Genomic DNA, 17,268 nt, shown 5'->3' on the forward strand with positions numbered 1-17,268 from the left:
AACTAGCAGTGAATGCTGCTGGTGAAAATGAATTCCTTTAATGAGGAAAAACCTCTTTACATCTGTGTGTATCTAGGAGCAAGCTCTCTGTAGTGCCAGTCTCCATTTTCCCAGGCTTGGTGGCAGATGTGTATTAGGTCAGGCTAATTCTAAATAAGGTATTTGAATTGGTCAGTAGGTGTCAATACTTTGCACATGCACAAAGGTGGGTTGGTAATCCTTCAAACATTAATCAGTGCCAAGCTTTTGTTGCAGAGGCTGTGTTTGCTAATTGGAAGGACTTGTCCGTAGCAGTTTATGCAACTGTAGATCTACATAGGCATTGGTATTTTTAACGTACTTTTAAATGGATAATTCCTGTAACTTCTGATGTGGTTATACTGTAGATTAAAATACAATTACAACTAAATGAATAACAGATTTTTAGCTTTAATGCGCTTGATGTGTAGCAAGACATCACTTCAGCATTACTCTTTATTCTCCATTCCGTCTCTTTTTTTTTAAGATCTGGGGCTGGCTGTTGTCCTTTGAGATTTTTTTTAGAATAAGTGGATTTCAGCAGTAGGTGTACAAGAGTGTAAGGGAAAGAAACAAATGTCCTTTTTTTCCCCCCTGTTTTTCTTGGTTTTTTTAACCTGATTTTTCCATTGAAACTTAACTAGTGGAATGAATGGACACAGATGCTATCTCTGCACTGAAGAGCAGTCGTCATAGTCAGGAGTGGGTTTAGCACTTACCCCGCTTGGGGTTTGTCCTTTGGTGTCTTCCACAGCAAACCACGGTACATAGACACATTTATCAGATCCCAAATATATAGACTGCCTATACAGCACTTACTATGTAAATGACTGATCAGCCACTTACCCCTCTTGGGGTTTGCCCTTTGTTGGTGTCTTCTACAGCAAACCACGGTACATAGACACATTTATCAGATCCCAAATATATAGACTGCCTATACAGCACTTACTATGTAAATGACTGATCAGCCTGCCTCAATCTGTCAAGTCTGGCTTTAGTCATGTTCTTATTTTTTCAAAACCTGGAATTCTTTTGTTGTCTACTTCTGTGTATGCAGTGCTCTGGAGCCATTGTAATGGAAATTATAAAGGGTGAGCGGCTCTTCTTGAAAGACTGATGTTTTCCCAAAGGTAATTGGCAGAACAGAGTCACTAAATATAATTGACAATTCAGACTGTTAACATATGTCAGAACTGAAAGGTGACTCCAGCAGCAAGGGGCTCCCTGCCAAACTGGGCAGGGTCTTTTGGACAAATGAGTAACAGGTCTTCGTGTTTCCAGAAGAAAGTGGTTGTTGTGTGTGAAGTTTGTCAGTCTTAACTTTTTTTTATTATTGTTTTTCCATGTAAAGTAAGATTCACGTTGGGAAGTTATGAATTACTTAGTTGTAGTGTGTCACCCTGGACACAGTGGTGGTTAACTCCGCGGGCAGCTGTGTGTAGACCTGGTGTGAAGTGAGCCCGCAGAGGTGCCATACCCAGTTGTGCAGATCATCACTGCTGTACCATGAGTTCTCATTTACCAACTGAAGGAGGTCTCTGAGAAGAGAATAAAATCTAAAAGATTAAATGTAGGCTAAAGAGGTGCTGTGACTGATGCTGTCCTGGCTGAAGCTTTCTTCTGAGGATAAGCAATCCTCCTCATTGTGCTTGCAGGAGGAATACTTAACTTGAATACCATATCCTAATGCTTGTGTGGTGGACTGAAGATACGCAGAGTGAATTTATAGCTGTTTGAACTAGATGATAATCTAGGGCTTAGTTTGAAAGAATGAATATGTCAATTGTTAACACCTTATCAGAATGCTCAGATTTCCTAGTAAAAACATGATCTTCCTTGCATTGCTCTCAAGTTATTGTTTTCTGAAGATAAACAGGTTCAGGAATTCTGTTGTTCACAACCACTTCCTTTATAATCTATCAGACGTTGCACTTTCCACTAATTGTGCTATGGAGAAGCAGTGCCCATGGTTTTATGAATAAGCTGAAGAGTAATTCCCTTGGAAGGAAGGGTAGATATGTTTGGGCTCGTCTGGAACCAGCAATTTTGGGAAGTTCTTCCACCCACTCAGTCTGACACCACCATGACAGGTGTCATGACCTGGGGCGAAGCGTAGGGAGATGATGAAACCCCCCTGGTAAATGCATGCTGCAGCAGGCCCTGTGCTGGGGAATAAGGAAGCTCTGATTCAAAGGTAAATGAAAGTGGCACTGAATTGCAGGATTTTTGTGGCTTAGAGAGGTTCCTGCGTGCCATTTGTGCAGTGTTCATTCCAGCAAAGTTTGAGCAGCTTTCAAAGAATAATAAATCTGAGCAGGGTCTGTACAGTTGAGTTCTGAAAATGGAGTAAAATGGGACAGAATAGGTGAGAACTGTCTTGCTTAAATAAGTCTTTCACCCTTGGCTGTAGGGTAATGCCTTTAACAAAAGGCTTCCCAAAATTTCTCCCTGCCTCCCTGGTTGCAGGTGCAGCACCGTTGCGGTGTTTAGCTGCGTGAAGCAGAGCAGCACCTAAAGAGCAGCTATTGCACATGGCCTGCTTGCTGTCAGCATCAGCTGGGTGCTTGCCACCTTTGGGGGTGACCCTCAGTATGTTGTTTAGGCAAATGGAGTCACTTGCTTTTAGCTGAAACCAGATGCCAGCTGAGTTCTGACTCAGCTGGAGATCCTGCGATGAGTTGAGTGCCAATGATTCAACCAATTTTTAAAAATAATCATGTTATAAAAGTAGAGGTTTTTGTGAGCATGATGTTCTGGGCAGCCGGCGAAGAGGTGTTGTGCAGCAGCCTGGGGAAGCTGCTGCTGGGGACTGGTGTGGGAGGAGAGGTTGGAGAGCTTGTGGGTGGTCTCTGTGCTGCCTTTTGGGTGGTCTCTGCATTGCCTTTTGGGTTTGGTAGCGACAGCTAATGTGCTGCTCTGCCTCGCAGGGATTGAGCCTCATGGGAACATGGTGAAGCAGCCCGCTATCTTCACGGTAGACACCATTAGTGCTGGGCAGGGAGACCTGATGGTCTTCATAGAGGATCCAGAAGGAAACAGAGAGGAGGTATGTATGTTAAATACTTTGTGTGGAAAAGTAAAGCTGGTCTGAACACTGAAGTTTTTGCGGTAACCTTCATCTTCTCACAAGTGAGGTCTTAGCAGATAAGTAATCTAAAAAGAAGTTGCAAAATACCATCTATCAAAAGTGCGAGCCTCAAGCTTTTCCTCGTAATTGCCTTACTGGATGAACTTGAAAACAACTTCACTATCTGCAGCTTAGCAACACAACTGCAGTGTCCAGTAGTTGCAGCGCTTTAGCTTGACTGGCCAAGTACATTCTGACACGCTTTTAGATAACACACATCACTAAATCACTCTCTGCCCTTACTCATTCTGCAAGAATGGCTTAAAGCAGCTATTTAGATGCCATGAATCATTTTGAGTTAAAATACTGGTTTTAATGTTTATAGAAACTTCTCATCCAAGTGCTCCACTTGATCATGTTACAACATTCCAGAAAAATACAGCTGTATGTGGGATTTAACGTCTGCTCGGTTTTGGCCTGCCTTGGTAGAACAATTAACAGCAAGGGAGAGGACTGGGGTGAGGAGAAGGTAGCTTGCTTTGTCTCGTGTAGATAGAATCAACGGTTTTTTTCCATATGAGAAGAGGAGGTAGCAACTGTTCCTGCTCCCAGAGAAACACGTCTCTGACATTGCTGACTCTGGAAATAGTTTGCAGTATCAAGTGCTACCCAGAAAGTCTTAGGCTGGTGTGTGTAGGCATAGCTCAATGATGGATGTGTTTTCTCTCCTAGGCAAAGATAACTCCATCCAGTGACAAAAACAAGACCTATTCTGTTCAGTATATGCCAAGGGTTACTGGACCTCACAAGGTAGGTTGTGTGTTGATAACCAGTATTCTCTTGCTAAATGAGCTGCTTTACTAGTTGTTAATGAGCCCCTAAGGGCTAATGCCTGTTTACAGACAAGGTAATAGCCACTCTGGCATTCTGAAGAAAAGGCACCTGATGTGACCTTAATCCTTGGTCTGGGCTATTAGGCTGCCCCCTTCTTAAGAAGGAAGAGGCTGTGTGTGTTGGGAGAAAGTATGTGGGTGTTCTGGTATCAAGTGCTGCAGCTGGATCCCCTCTCATGTGGGGCCACTTCTTGCAGCTTGTGAAGCCAGTTGTGTGGGTTATCACAGAGTTGCAGAGGAAAATACCATGTTGCTTCTGTAAGGAGTTTCTTTGCTGATGGTATTGTCTGCCATAGGGCTTTTGCAGAGAAGGTTTCCCCACCCAGCTCTGTCCCCAGGCGCTTGCAGAAGCAGGTTTGTGATGGGTGATCCCATTGCTTGGCTTTTGCTTGAATGGCTGGTCCCCCCAGCCAGCCTGGAAAGGTAGATGCAAATTCTGCTGCCACTTCATTGCTGGGTGGTGATCTGTCTCTTCTTGGCACATCCAGATTCAAGCCTCCCCACTGGTGTGGCTGACCCTGTGATCAGTAGCACTTTGAGGAGGTTGCCAGCAGTTAGGCTGTGTGGACAGGGTGAAGGTTGTGGGATCTCTCTCACCTCTGAGAGCTTGACCCTGTGCTTGGCTGTGTGGCGTTGACACTGAGCTCTGCCTTGGCCTGGTGGGTTGGAGCTGATGCTTTCTGCCTGTAGGTTTCGGTCCTGTTTGCTGGGCAGCACATCTCAAAGAGCCCGTTTGAAGTGAATGTTGACAAAGCCCAGGGAGATGCAAGCAAAGTAACAGCAAAGGGACCAGGATTGGAGGCGACAGGGAACATTGCCAACAAGCCTACCTACTTTGACCTCTACACAGCAGGTAAGCAGGATGAACAAGTGCCAAAATCATGCAGCTTCCTTAAATGTGAGGAGAACCTAAGCCTTGAAGGAATACACAAACTGAAAAGTGGGTGAGGATTTGCAGCCCCATTGACTTCAGAGGTGAAATAATAGCCACGCTGCTCTGGAGGCTTCAGCTGTGTATGAAACATCTGAAGTGTGGAGCTGAGCTGGGGCAGGAGGGTGCTGGACATTACCCAGAAACTTGCCATGAACTTGCTGAATGGCAGCAGGTGAGTTCCTGGCTGGTTTCTTCCCCAGCTCATTTTAATCAGGAATGTGAAATGCCTACCTCTGAAGGATGAGCTGTGAGTAAACTGTAAACGCTTAATGTGTTCTGTATGTAGCTTTACAGAAAGAATCTGCTGCAGTGCCTCTTTGAGATTATACTTCAATGACAACTGTTTTCAACCTCTCTTGTAATTATTAGAGGGCTACTATCTTCATTAGGGCATCTCTGTCACTTGGCTTGTTGTCTGCTATTAGGCCAATGCTGTAGCCTAGAGGAACGAGTCAATAAGATGCTACAAATGCTAATTCATTTAGAACAATGCGAAACTACTTAGAGCAGTTACTTGAAGTATTTAAATATTGATGTATGCTGAGTAGCATATTTTAAATTGCCTTCTGCCTGAAGGTGTTTAGAAATAAAATCAAATGTGGTTATAGTGAGGGGAAGTGTTATGTTTAGCCTCTAATTGGGAGAGGGAGTGGTCTGAATCATGTAAAGACATGTTTGGCCTCTGAAAGTGTCTGGAAAACTGTTTTGTTGCATGATGAGCTCAATAAAATGTGAGAGGAGCAGGTGTCTGAACAAAAGTAAATATATATAGTTCAACGGAGAAGGATCCTTATCCAGACCAACATGCACATTTTCTGAGCTCTTAATCTAAACCACTTCAAAGCTTGAGAGATTGAACTGACTGATAAAGTTGTGGACTAGTCGGTGACAGAGGTGCTACAGGGTGGTGGCAATAGTGTAGCCAGGCTGTGTGTGTATTCAGTGCTGTAGTACTGCTGTGAAACCCTGTGGATGGAGCAGCAGAGCCCTGTCAGTTTGTCTTCATGGAGATGCCACTATCCTGTCTTGCCCCCTCCACACTTGAGTGTCTGGTTGTTGTCAGCAGAAGCTGAACATTCCAGCTGTGCCTGGGAACAGCAGCAGAGCATCGCTGGATGTGATCCTGAATGCAGGGTGTGTTGCTGTGGGGAAGCCAAGGCTCACCTGGGGTTGTTTCCTTTGCAGGTGCTGGTGTGGGTGATGTGAACGTGGAAGTGGAGGATCCTCAGGGGAGAAGCCTTGCTGAAGTTGCAGTAGAAGACAAAGGCAACCAAGTCTACCGTTGCACCTACAGACCTGTTCAAGCTGGTCCTCACATTGTCAGAGTGACTTTTGCTGGGGAGGCAATTCCCAAAACTCCTTGCACTGTTCTCGTCGGAGAGGGTATGCTTTTTAAAAGTGCACCTAAATGTAGATGGCCATTTTTCAGCTTGGATGTGATCACAGAATATGTTTGAATCTTGCCTTGGACATTCTCTGTAACTTTCAACATCTTAGAACTGATTCAGTGGGTCACCTGGGTGTTCACAGGGTAAAACAGTGCTCTCTAACAGTAATATGGCTTTTGTTGCTGGAGTTTCCTTTCTGCCTAGACTTCCAAACGTTTAGCTGCACTTTGTATTTTTTTGAAGTGTTTTATGCAGCTATGCAGTGTCTTGCTGTTTTCCACCTTTGTTCCTCAAATGACTATATTTACTGTTTTCCTCCTTAACTGACACCTAACTTGCTTTCTGTTCCATCCTTACCTGCTCCTACGCTTTTAGATCTCTGCTCATCTCTCCTGAGCTACCCTCCATTTGTGGAATTTTGGACTTCACTGCTAATGGCTTCATAGTTGGTAAGAGGTGTGCAGGATGCTCTGTCATGTTTGCTTTTTGTAAGCTTCTAGCCTGCAGCTTGTCCCGGCCAAAAGGGTTTTTGGTTTTGTTGGGTTTGGGGAAGTAAGTTGCAAGTGAACAGAAGGGGTGTGTGACCCAGTCAGTGAAACTAGCTTAACCACGGCTGCCTGACTCAGCTGTGGAAGGGCTCTGAGCCATTCCGGCTCCACGCTGGACACGCTTCTGTGTGCTCCCACCAAGTTTTCAGAGCTAGCACATGGCATGCAATCTTTGCGGACACTGTCCGGTCTAGGATGCGGAGCAATATTGGCTGCTGCAGGGGTGAGGGTAAAACTTGTAAGCTCTTGAAATGGGTAAAAATGTAACAAGTGCTTGGCAGATTTGTGCTCCTGCTGCAAACACGCCGTGTTTTGGGGAAATGCATGTTGGGATACACTGCTGGGAAGCTGTGATTATTTGTCAGTCTCTTCAAACCCTTCAGGTCTCTGGAGTTGAAGACCACATGGTAGCTGTGGTTGTGTAATGAAAACCATTCATAAGTGCACATTAGCTTGTTTACGTAGCCTCTCTGCCGGCATGGAGAAGCACTTGGAGTAAAGGGGTCAAGCAGAAGCTTTAAATGCAGCCATATGTAACCTACTGCCCCTGCCCATGGCTGCCTCGGTCTGTAGAGGCCTTGGTGGCTTTGATTCTGACAGTGTGAACGGCGACAAGCAGGGGGTTTTGACGTGACGTCCCTTAATGAAGCATGTGCCGAACCCGGCTTTGCTAAAAGCGGTTATTCCCATCACGTGCTTCTGAAAGAACAGAACAATAACACCGTTTACTGGGGCTTATCTGCAAAGGGATACTTTACCCCATGCTGCAGTGTGCCTCTTGACGCAAAAGGCATCGAGAAGATTATGCCTAGTAGGGTGAATATGTGTACGATAGCCCTGTAAAAGTTTTGCATTGACAACTGTCATCAAATTGGAAAGCAGCAGGGCTTCAGTGTTTGCTTTAATTCTAAAAAATGGCGCTTTTAGGGAGCCAGTGTTGCCAGGCTGTGCTGAACCCCGCTGCCCAAACGCCACGGGACATCGGCAGCGGCTCGGCAGACTCCTGTCTGCCTGACTTAATGCTATAACATTAAAACTTGTGCTGAAAGCTAGGCTGTGGTTGCCCTGAGTCAACATTAAACTAAAGGTTGTTCCAGGCTGGCTGGGCTATGTATGTTGAGAATCAAAGACAGAATTGATGTCTGAAATTCCCTTGCAGCCTGCAATCCGAATGCATGTCGTGCCACTGGTAGAGGTCTGCAGCCCAAGGGTGTCCGCATGAGGGAAACAGCCGACTTCAAGGTGGATACGAGAGCAGCGGGGAGCGGAGATCTTGGAGTGACTATAAAGGGGCCAAGTAAGTGTTCGGGTGAATTTGTACTGCGGATGTGTTTTGGAGAAGGGAGGAAGCGGAGACTGCAAGAGGGAAGAGCAGTAAGGGGGTGATGGCATGATAGAACTGATGGGATTGGCATCGCCATAAAAAGCCAAATTTCAGAAGGGTTTTCTGGTACTTTGTGTCCAGTGTGAAGGTTTTGATCCATGGGGCTGGGTAGGATTGCACCTGGTTTTAGGTCTCTCCATTTTAATGCACATTAGTTAGCAAAACTGAGAAAATCCACGTCTTCTGGCCGTGGCCTCCAAGCTTTATGGGTTCACATCGCGTCTTCATCTGATCTGTGGGAGCAGGTCACGCTCCAGGGTCTCTGGCAGGGTGGAAGTCCTGCTCCCATAAAGCTAGGACTGGCTCAGAGGAGTGCTCCCGGCTATACCTGATGCTCGGGCATGTGAGCAGGGGAGGAGAGGCCGAGGGAACCTGTAGGCTGACATGGAGACCTCCTGTCAGGATCCGTCCCCAGGTCCTTTGTGGTGTCCTGAGCTCTGGATGTGGCCCTGTGCCTGGATTGCAGTGGTCTGGGGTGATGGGAGTGCCGGTGGCTGCTGGCTCGTCCAGCGGTTCCTGGGGTTGCCAGCAGCGGCGGCGGCAACTGTGCTACTGCTTTCGGGGAGCTGCTGCGCTTGTGCTGTGCCTGTGAGCCGGTCACGTCCCCCGGGCTGGGACGGTATTAAAAGGTGCATTGTATTGCCTTCACCTCCTCCATACGCACAGTGCTCTGACTGTGTGGCTTAATGTGGTTGGGGCTGGGGGAGGGGGGGAGCGGGGGAACGACAGACGAATCGGTGTAAATTTTAGTGTATTAAGCTTTTCTCCCTAAATTCTTCATCTTGAAGAAAATGAGAAGTAGGCATTCCCTGCATACTTGTGGTTGCAAAGTCTGACAAATGTTAAGCTTTTTTGTTTTAACATATGACATGCATCATACTGCAGACTAAGAAAATAAAACACAAGGGAACCTATTAAGTCTGGTAACTTAAAATACTTTCTGCTGTATTTCTTCTGGAAATGTTTGCTGTCTTTGTCCTAGAGGGCAACTAGAACTAACCTCCCTTATAACCTGACCTTTTTTCCTCTGGTGGAAGAAATTTATTCTTGCAAGCTAAAATAAATACTGAAAACATGAACTTGTCTGAATAATTGAAGGCAGGATGGAAGCTGTTAAGTTTAATGCTGAACTGATCTTTCAACAGAGGGCTTGGAGGAGCTGGTGAAACAAAAAGGCTTTATGGATGGCATATATGCATTTGAATATTATCCAGCTACCCCAGGGAAGTACATTGTCACGATTACATGGGGTGGGCACAACATCCCAAAAAGGTGAGTTAGAAGTAGCTTTTTTGGAATTTTTATGCCCTTTGGTGGGTTGTATTGTTGGTGGGCTTTTAAAGCAATGACTTTGAAGAAACTCTGACAAAGTTAACAGCAAGCAGTTGCTGTGACAGTTTATCTACAGCCTGGTTTAGGGCTGCAGCAGCTTATATTGGGAAAGCTTTGACAAGTGATTTGGATCGGTCTTGCTAAATGCAAAATGATGAGCACAAGAAATAATAAAACTTGGTGGATCATGCCTCTTGAACTTTGGTATGAGTTTTTGAAGTGATCTGTTATTTTGGTGTCCAGGGCTGCAGCAAGAGCCAAATATTTGACACTCAGGATTTGTGGTGCAAGATGTATGCACGCGATGCGTTGGATGACCTCTCTGCTAGAGAGACAGTCTGCTGGACACTGTGCCATCACCTGATAGCTTCTATTAATTTGGGAAATCCAGTGTAAAGCCTCATTAAAATGCCTAGGGAAAAAAGATGGATGCTGTATTTGTCCTCATTTCTAATCCCCTGCTTTGCTTTACTCTTGTAGCCCCTTTGAAGTTCAAGTGGGTCATGAAGCGGGTCCTCAGAAAGTGCGAGCCTGGGGGCCAGGACTGCACGAGGGGATTGTGGGCAAATCGGCTGACTTTGTGGTTGAGTCCATTGGCACAGAGGTTGGCTCTCTTGGTATGTTGCTTTACTTAGTTTGTCTGAAGTATTTATATATAGCAATGCTAGCAATGAACTAATGAGAAACAATAGCTTTCCCAGCATTAAAAAAACATGTCTGGAAGATGCTCTGATCTGAACATAGACTGATATCAGGGTATCAAAGTCCTAGAGACAGGAAAATGTGTGATGGGGAGTGTTAATCTGTGGTTTTGTGGGATGAGATCCAGAAGGGAATGATGGATTATCTCTTACATTGCTGAAGGAGGGTGATAAAGACCATCAGGTGTGGTTATGGCTAATAAAAAGCATTTTGGGGAAGTGGTGTTAAATTAGCAGCCACCACAAACGTAACATGAGGAACCTACTTGTTCCTTTTTCAGGCTTTGCAATAGAAGGCCCTTCCCAGGCTAAAATTGAGTGTGATGACAAGAACGATGGCTCATGTGATGTGAAGTATTGGCCCAAAGAGCCTGGTGAATATGCTGTGCACATCATGTGCGATGATGAGGACATAAAAGACAGCCCTTACATGGCCTTCATCCGACCAGCTTCAGGAGACTTCAACCCAGACAAGGTGATGTATAATTGCTCGCCAGTGGTGTAGCATGCCTTTAGTATCTACAATAGAGATGTTTCTGAAGGCTTCTGGTAACAGACTTGACTCTTAAGCTGCCTCTACTTAAAGATCTGAATTTGCCATGCTGCAGACAGATATTACTCAGCTTTTTCTAGTAACACTGTTGTGGTTTTGATTTAATATAATGAAAACTTGCTGAATTAGTCCAAAATCTCAACTTTCACACTAGCCTCTACTTGTATCCTGTGCTTCATGGGTTTTGTGGGAAGGGAAAGGTCTTTAGAAATAAATCACTTTGTTCTACTTTGTGAACTGCAAGCTAAGACTCTTGGGTTGTGTTTGTGTTTTGTTGGGGTTTTTTTTTAGGTGAAGGCTTATGGGCCAGGCTTGGAGAGGACCGGCTGTATAGTGAACAATCCTGCTGAGTTCACAGTTGAAACCAAGGATGCTGGGAAAGCACCTCTAAGGATGTATGCACAGGTAAAAAGCCAAAGGCAGCTATGTGAAACTTCAGCAAAAGGTCTTTAATACTGTTGAGAAAAATGCCTTAAGTATTTCTGCTCGCTTACACATCACTTAATTCTGGGCATGTGTAATTCTCTCAAAGCTCTGTGCTTTGATCTGTGTAATGTAGTCAGGCAGCAAACCTAACTCAAGACAAGGTGACTTCTCCCTGGCGTATGAGAAACATGGCTTTGCTTTACTTGGAGTCTCCGCAGCAAAGGAAGCTGTAATTTCCTGGAGTTGTCATTTGGAAGCACCTGAAGTGTCTTTGAGCCTGTGAATCTCAGGAGAGCTTGTTAAATTATGTGTTGTAGGATGGTGTTAGAAATGAGCAAGTGCTAGATGAGGAAGACTTACAGGAGTCTAATTTGCATGTTTCTTCAGTATTGCTTCAGTATTATGAGCTGCAGTTCAGGGGGAAAAAAAAAAACCCAAATTTTGAAACAGTGTTGAGCTGTTCAAACTCTACAAATGTTCTTGAAGTACCTGAACCTTCTACTTGTATTCCTGCTTTTTAGGATGGAGAAGGAAACCCTATTGATATCCAGATAAAGAGCAAGCCTGATGGTGTGTTTGCCTGTTCCTATGTGCCAGTTAAACCAATCAAGCATACAATTTCTGTTGTCTGGGGAGGAGCCAACGTGCCCAACAGCCCATTTAGGGTAAGTACAGAGAAGAGTGTTACTAGTTCTAGCCAAGTAGGATGTTCATACTCACAACTACTTGTCGTTACAACTGGGATGATAAAACCCTTCTGTGATCTTAAAGGAACTGTGCTCTTCTGCTGCTTTTTTTCTGGAATCGATCCACTTGAAAAAAAGCTTTCTGCTTTTACAAACTCACAAAGTCTCCTGACAGTCCCAGCTGCAGACTGGGGCAATTGGTTCTTACCTTGGTACTGTTTTTCTGTAGCCTCTGTCCAGGCAAGGCTCTGACTTAACTGTAATCTCGATCATGACACAGACCCTTGTGAATTCGTGTAGGTCCTTATAGGTCAAGGGAGTCATCCTCAGAAAGTGAAAGTGTTTGGACCTGGTGTGGAGAGAACTGGTCTGAAAGCGAACGAGCCGACCCACTTCACTGTTGACTGCACAGATGCAGGAGAAGGTAAAGGCACGCAGGGCTGTTGCTGTGGCATCAGAACCACAGGTCATGTGTCGGGGGGGATTGTGTACTGTTTCATGCTGGTTTTCCTTGTTTCATGGCAAAACCTTGGGAAGCAGAACACTGCAGTGAATTGTGGTGTGATCTGTTACGTCAGCAGCTTGAGCAGCTACTGGAAGCGGGAATGTGCTGGCTGTTTGGCTAGAAATGCCTGTACCATCCGGTAGCAAAACCTCTGTTTGCTTTCCCTAGGTGATGTCAGTGTTGGAATTAAGTGTGATGCTCGTGTGGTCAGCGATGAGGAAGAAGATATTGATTTCGACATCATCCACAACGCTAATGATACGTTCACAGTGAAATATGCACCACCTGCGGCTGGGCGCTACACTATTAAAGTGCTTTTTGCAGGAGAGGTTTGTAATCTAGATTTTACAGCCTGATGTTTCTGGAGTCTGTTTATCTGCTCTTTGATCACTGCGCACATGCCAGTCCACAGCTGGCTGTGGTGGCTTACAGCTGGCTCCTTCCATTTCAGCTCACATGCACCTTGTCTGGTCACTGTTTTTAAAAACACTTTTGTAGTACTTGAAGGTATATAAATGAGAGGGGTTGGCTGGAAGCACTGAAGTTCAAGCATGTAATATGTTGGGGTGGCATAATGAGCATGGTGTCAGTGATGGGGCAAAGCTACTTCCTAAAAGATAGCAAACTTAAATGACTCTCCGTGGACAATATGTTTTCCTTAAAGAAAAAAGGGGGAGAGGCCCCTGCAAACTGTCCAGCTGTTAACTTTGCTCTAGAATTTGCATGATGCTACTTAGTAAGGCAGAGCAGAGGGTTGAAGTGGGGCGAAATTTTACTGACTATTGTGCTAGAGTTAAAGCAGAAGTATCTTAAAATTATTATCTGTCTAGTTCAGGCTAATGAAGAGTGACCTGCGTTTCTGTTGCAGGAAATTCCTGCTAGCCCGTTCAGAGTGAAAGTGGACCCCTCGCATGATGCCAGCAAAGTAAAAGCTGAAGGACCTGGGCTGAACAGAACTGGTGAGACCTGGGTTGAGGTGGTGTGGCCAGTGCTGGACCGTGAGGCCCTGTTGAGGGGTAACCACTGCCTGGCTGAGCTTTGCTGGGATGCAGGGCTGGATGCAGCTGGGTGGAGTGCCAGGTGGTTGGAGATGGCTCAGTTTCCTTGGCATTTTGCTTGACTTAGGTTTGTAGGTACCGGTTGCTTCTTGGGAAGAGTTTCTGTGTGTGAGCTCTGCATAAATTAGAATTAACACTTTTCTTCAGGTGTGGAAAATGGCAAGCCAACACACTTCACTGTGTTCACCAAGGGAGCTGGAAAAGCGCCGTTGGATGTGCAGTTCAGCAGCCCAGTGCCGGGAGAGGTGGTGGCAGATCTGGATATCATTGACAACTATGACTATTCCCACACCGTTAGGTACACTCCCATACAGCAGGTAGGTCTGATTCCTGTAGGAACACAAGAGTGAAGGTCTCCTGTTGCCATAGTGCCGTGACCTTCCTGGTACTTGTTCACAGAGGAACAATCAGAGGAAACTTGCCAGGGTGTCCTGTTCCCTGGGATCTCTAAAGCCTGCAGGACAGTTGGGGCTGGAAAGCAGTAATGCAGTTTTCTGGTGTAGTTATTGAGAACTTGTCACTGTTTTATTTTCTGTGAACAAAATATTGAAGCAGTAGCACACAGCTCATGCTGTCATTCCTCATGGGTGCCTTATCAGTTGAAGGGGAAGGTGGTGAACCTTCCTGGGGTCTGAAACAGAGCTGGCTGCTGCACCAGCTGCTCTGGGCTGCCGTGGTCCGGCCAAGTCGGGGCTGTGGTGTGCCGCTTCTCAGTAAGCTGTGGCTGTTAAAGGAGCTGTAGGGCAAACCAGAGAAGGGACAAAAGCACAGCATTTGGGTGATGGTGCAGCAGCTCCCCAGCAGAAAAGTGAAGGAGTCGGTACTGAGGAGGGAAGCTGGGCTGCTCATTAGATGCTTCAAAGTATTTGTGCATATTTGAGGTTTGCCCTTGGGTTGGAAAAAATCAATCTAACTCATTTTGGTTCACAGACGTAGGACTACTTTTCCTTATGCTGTATTTGTGTGTTTGTAAAGGGCCGTTGAATGAATGGGTGAATCTCATGTATTTCTGAAGTGGTAGGTGCTGTAGTACTTAGTTGAAAGTGTCTTGCTTCTCTGCTGAACAAACACACGAACTACTCGGGCATCTGCACCAGCTTCCTTGAATGTAGCTGTGTAACAGTGGACTGATACGGAGGACTGCAGCATTAGTATTTATCTGATAATGCTGGATTAGCATTCTTAAAAGAACCATAGAGCTAGTGTTTGTTTTTGGATAAAGCAGTTGCATGATCTCAGGATGTGGCCGGTGTGCCTATTTGGAGAAGCTTTTGCTTGTTCACTCAGGGTTGGTATGCAGAAGCGAGCAAAATCGTCTGAACTACTTGTGAGTATGTGAGAGCAGTACTGCATTGCTGTTTCACTTGAAAAGCAGCAGTGAAACAAGCCACGATGCCCAAACCAGTTTCACCCCCTGGCTTTCCCATCTGGGGGGGGTACAGAGGAGCTGTAGACTTACAGGAGATGCTCTCAGATAGCGGTGGCAACAAAGCAATGGTTAGAAGGAGGAAATGAAAGCAGACTGCGCAGTAATTGGGGTAGTCTTGTCCCTCCAGGCTGTGAGCATGTAGGTCATTTCTGGACCCTGTCTTTCTTGGGTTTATAAGCAGTAGCTTACAAATGAGACTCTGGACCCTTTGGAGTGGGGCGAGGACGGACTAGGTAGTTAAATTCCTGAGGGGCCACGTCAGCAGCAGAGGAGCCTTGGTTTAATGCTGTTTACTCAGCCTTATCTATCTTGCTTGCGGTGTTGCTACAGCTACCCGTGTGTGTGTTTTCTAAAAACAACCAAGAATAATCATGGAAGCTGTTCACTAGCTTGTGTGAAACATCCGTGATTATTTCACTTGGGAGCTGAACCAGCCAAGAACCGAAAAGTAAGCAAACAGTGAATATAGCTAAAATATGGACTGTGGTAGGAGAGAATAAAAGGAGCACACATCGTGGGCTGGAGCTTGCCATGGCCGTGCGGTATTCCGGCCAAAATACACAAAAGCATTAATCTTTCTGACTTGTAGAGTTTAAAACCCTGGTATTTCAGATGCTGTAATAATACAGCCTCTTTTCAGGCTTGGCTTTGGCCTGGCCTCTCTGTGCAGTGGAAGGGGATACCTGGTCTGGAGCATTGGGACATCCATTCAGCTGTCGGGTCTGAGTGCTGGGAGGGTGGGAGCCAGCCTGAGCTGGAGGTTTTGCCAGGCAGCTTCAATATAGCCTAATTAAATGTTGGAAAGAACTGCCTGACTCTCTCTTCCTGCATTAAATAAAAACTATTTAGTACTTTGAAGGGCTGCAGTGGGATGAGAACTTGGGACTCCATAAAGCTGTAAGCTTGGCTGTGGTCAGCTACAATGGATTAGGTGAAGTGGTTGTGTACTGCTGGGATGTGAATGCATCAGTATGATGTGAAGAACTGAGCTAACTTGTAAATTCTCCAACTAGGGTCCAATGAAGGTTTTGGTAACTTACGGTGGTGATCCTATCCCTAAAAGCCCTTTCACTGTGGGTGTTGCTGCTCCACTAGACTTAAACAAAGTTAAAGTCAATGGACTCGAAAACAGTAAGTACCTCTGGGCTGGAAGCCCCATAGCCTGCCTCTGAAGTGTCTCCTGAATCTGGGCAATAGCCAACGTGTCATGCTGGAACAGAAGTGGGCAAAACAATCTTATTTTTAGCTTGCTACGTTGGGGATCAGCCAGCTCCAACTTCATAGCTTGGCCACTCTGACTGAGCTGGTCCTTCTCAGGGCTGAATTTCAATTTAGTTTTTTTTTGGGGGGAGGGGCGGGGCAAGGATTACATAGCAATGTGGACAAAGCATGTGTTGGGGTTTAGTCCCTTGTGAACAGAGCTGGACTCTTCACCAGGCTGGGCACCTGCTGATGAAACCTGATTTCCTTGGGGCTAGGTGTCTCTTTGTTCACATATGTGTAACTGCTATGGTGCAGAATGTCATTCATGTAGTCTCTTTATTTTCTAAAAGCAAAAGAACCTAGAGCTGTAAAATACTGTTGAGTTCCTGAAATGAGCGCCTCATACTGTCAGGCCGTGTCTTACAGGCTTGCTTAGCACTGTACGTTTGTAGCTCCAACTAACCAAAGCACTTGGGTATTTTTTGTTTGGTTTGTCAGGTTTTTTTGCATGCAGAGGGATGCAGACTGAGCAGGGCTCTGCCACTGCTTGCTCCCTTGGTGCTATGTGCACAAGAGAGTTCTTGGAGCACTGTCTAATGTTGAGTACATAATGTAGTAATATCGGTTTTGTCTTTTTCAGGAGTGGAAGTAGGGAAGGATCAGGAATTTGTAATTGACACCAGAGGAGCTGGTGGGCAAGGTAAACTGGATGTCAATATTTCCAGTCCTATGAGGAAAGCTGTGCCATGTCTGGTGGAACCGGTTCTGGGTAAGGAGTGCAGCACTGCAAAATACATCCCAAGGGAAGAAGGGCTGTACGTGGTGGATGTGAGTTATGATGGCAACCCCATCCCAGGGAGCCCCTATACTGTGGAGGCCACACTTCCTCCAGATCCCTCCAAGGTAAGCGAATGGTTTAGGGCTGTAACAGCAGCTGACACCTGATAACTGAATTGTGGGCTATTGCACGAGACTTGGCTTGGTTTTGGCCAAACCAGATCTAGGAATGTCCTTACTCAGAGCACTGAGTTGTTCCTTTTTCAGACTCTATGACTCATGGAAATAATTTCTATAACAATGTATTTGAAAAAAACATTGAACTAATTAAGAATGCTGCAGTCATTCTGCATAGTGTGGCACATA

At 45.6% G+C, this 17,268-nt stretch overlaps 1 protein-coding gene across 1 annotated transcript in view; it reads left to right on the plus strand.

Annotated features, from left to right (window-relative positions):
- FLNB (filamin B, beta) overlaps positions 1–17,268 on the plus strand; it is a gene marked incomplete at its 5' end in the record, with an annotated part of 73,729 nt that overhangs the window by 27,923 nt on the left and 28,538 nt on the right. Inside the window, 16 exons of the mRNA XM_010085471.1 lie at positions 2,946–3,064; positions 3,818–3,895; positions 4,669–4,831; positions 6,098–6,295; positions 8,008–8,145; positions 9,378–9,504; positions 10,045–10,181; positions 10,547–10,740; positions 11,110–11,223; positions 11,766–11,909; positions 12,231–12,354; positions 12,604–12,764; positions 13,304–13,394; positions 13,641–13,810; positions 15,936–16,053; positions 16,766–17,028. Coding sequence (XP_010083773.1) covers positions 2,946–3,064; positions 3,818–3,895; positions 4,669–4,831; positions 6,098–6,295; positions 8,008–8,145; positions 9,378–9,504; positions 10,045–10,181; positions 10,547–10,740; positions 11,110–11,223; positions 11,766–11,909; positions 12,231–12,354; positions 12,604–12,764; positions 13,304–13,394; positions 13,641–13,810; positions 15,936–16,053; positions 16,766–17,028 — 2,339 coding nt within the window. The remainder of the gene's footprint in view (positions 1–2,945; positions 3,065–3,817; positions 3,896–4,668; positions 4,832–6,097; positions 6,296–8,007; positions 8,146–9,377; positions 9,505–10,044; positions 10,182–10,546; positions 10,741–11,109; positions 11,224–11,765; positions 11,910–12,230; positions 12,355–12,603; positions 12,765–13,303; positions 13,395–13,640; positions 13,811–15,935; positions 16,054–16,765; positions 17,029–17,268) is intronic.

Source organism: Pterocles gutturalis, unplaced genomic scaffold, assembly GCF_000699245.1.
Source record: "Pterocles gutturalis isolate BGI_N339 unplaced genomic scaffold, ASM69924v1 scaffold7690, whole genome shotgun sequence".
Classification (NCBI taxonomy): Eukaryota; Metazoa; Chordata; class Aves; order Pterocliformes; family Pteroclidae; genus Pterocles; species Pterocles gutturalis.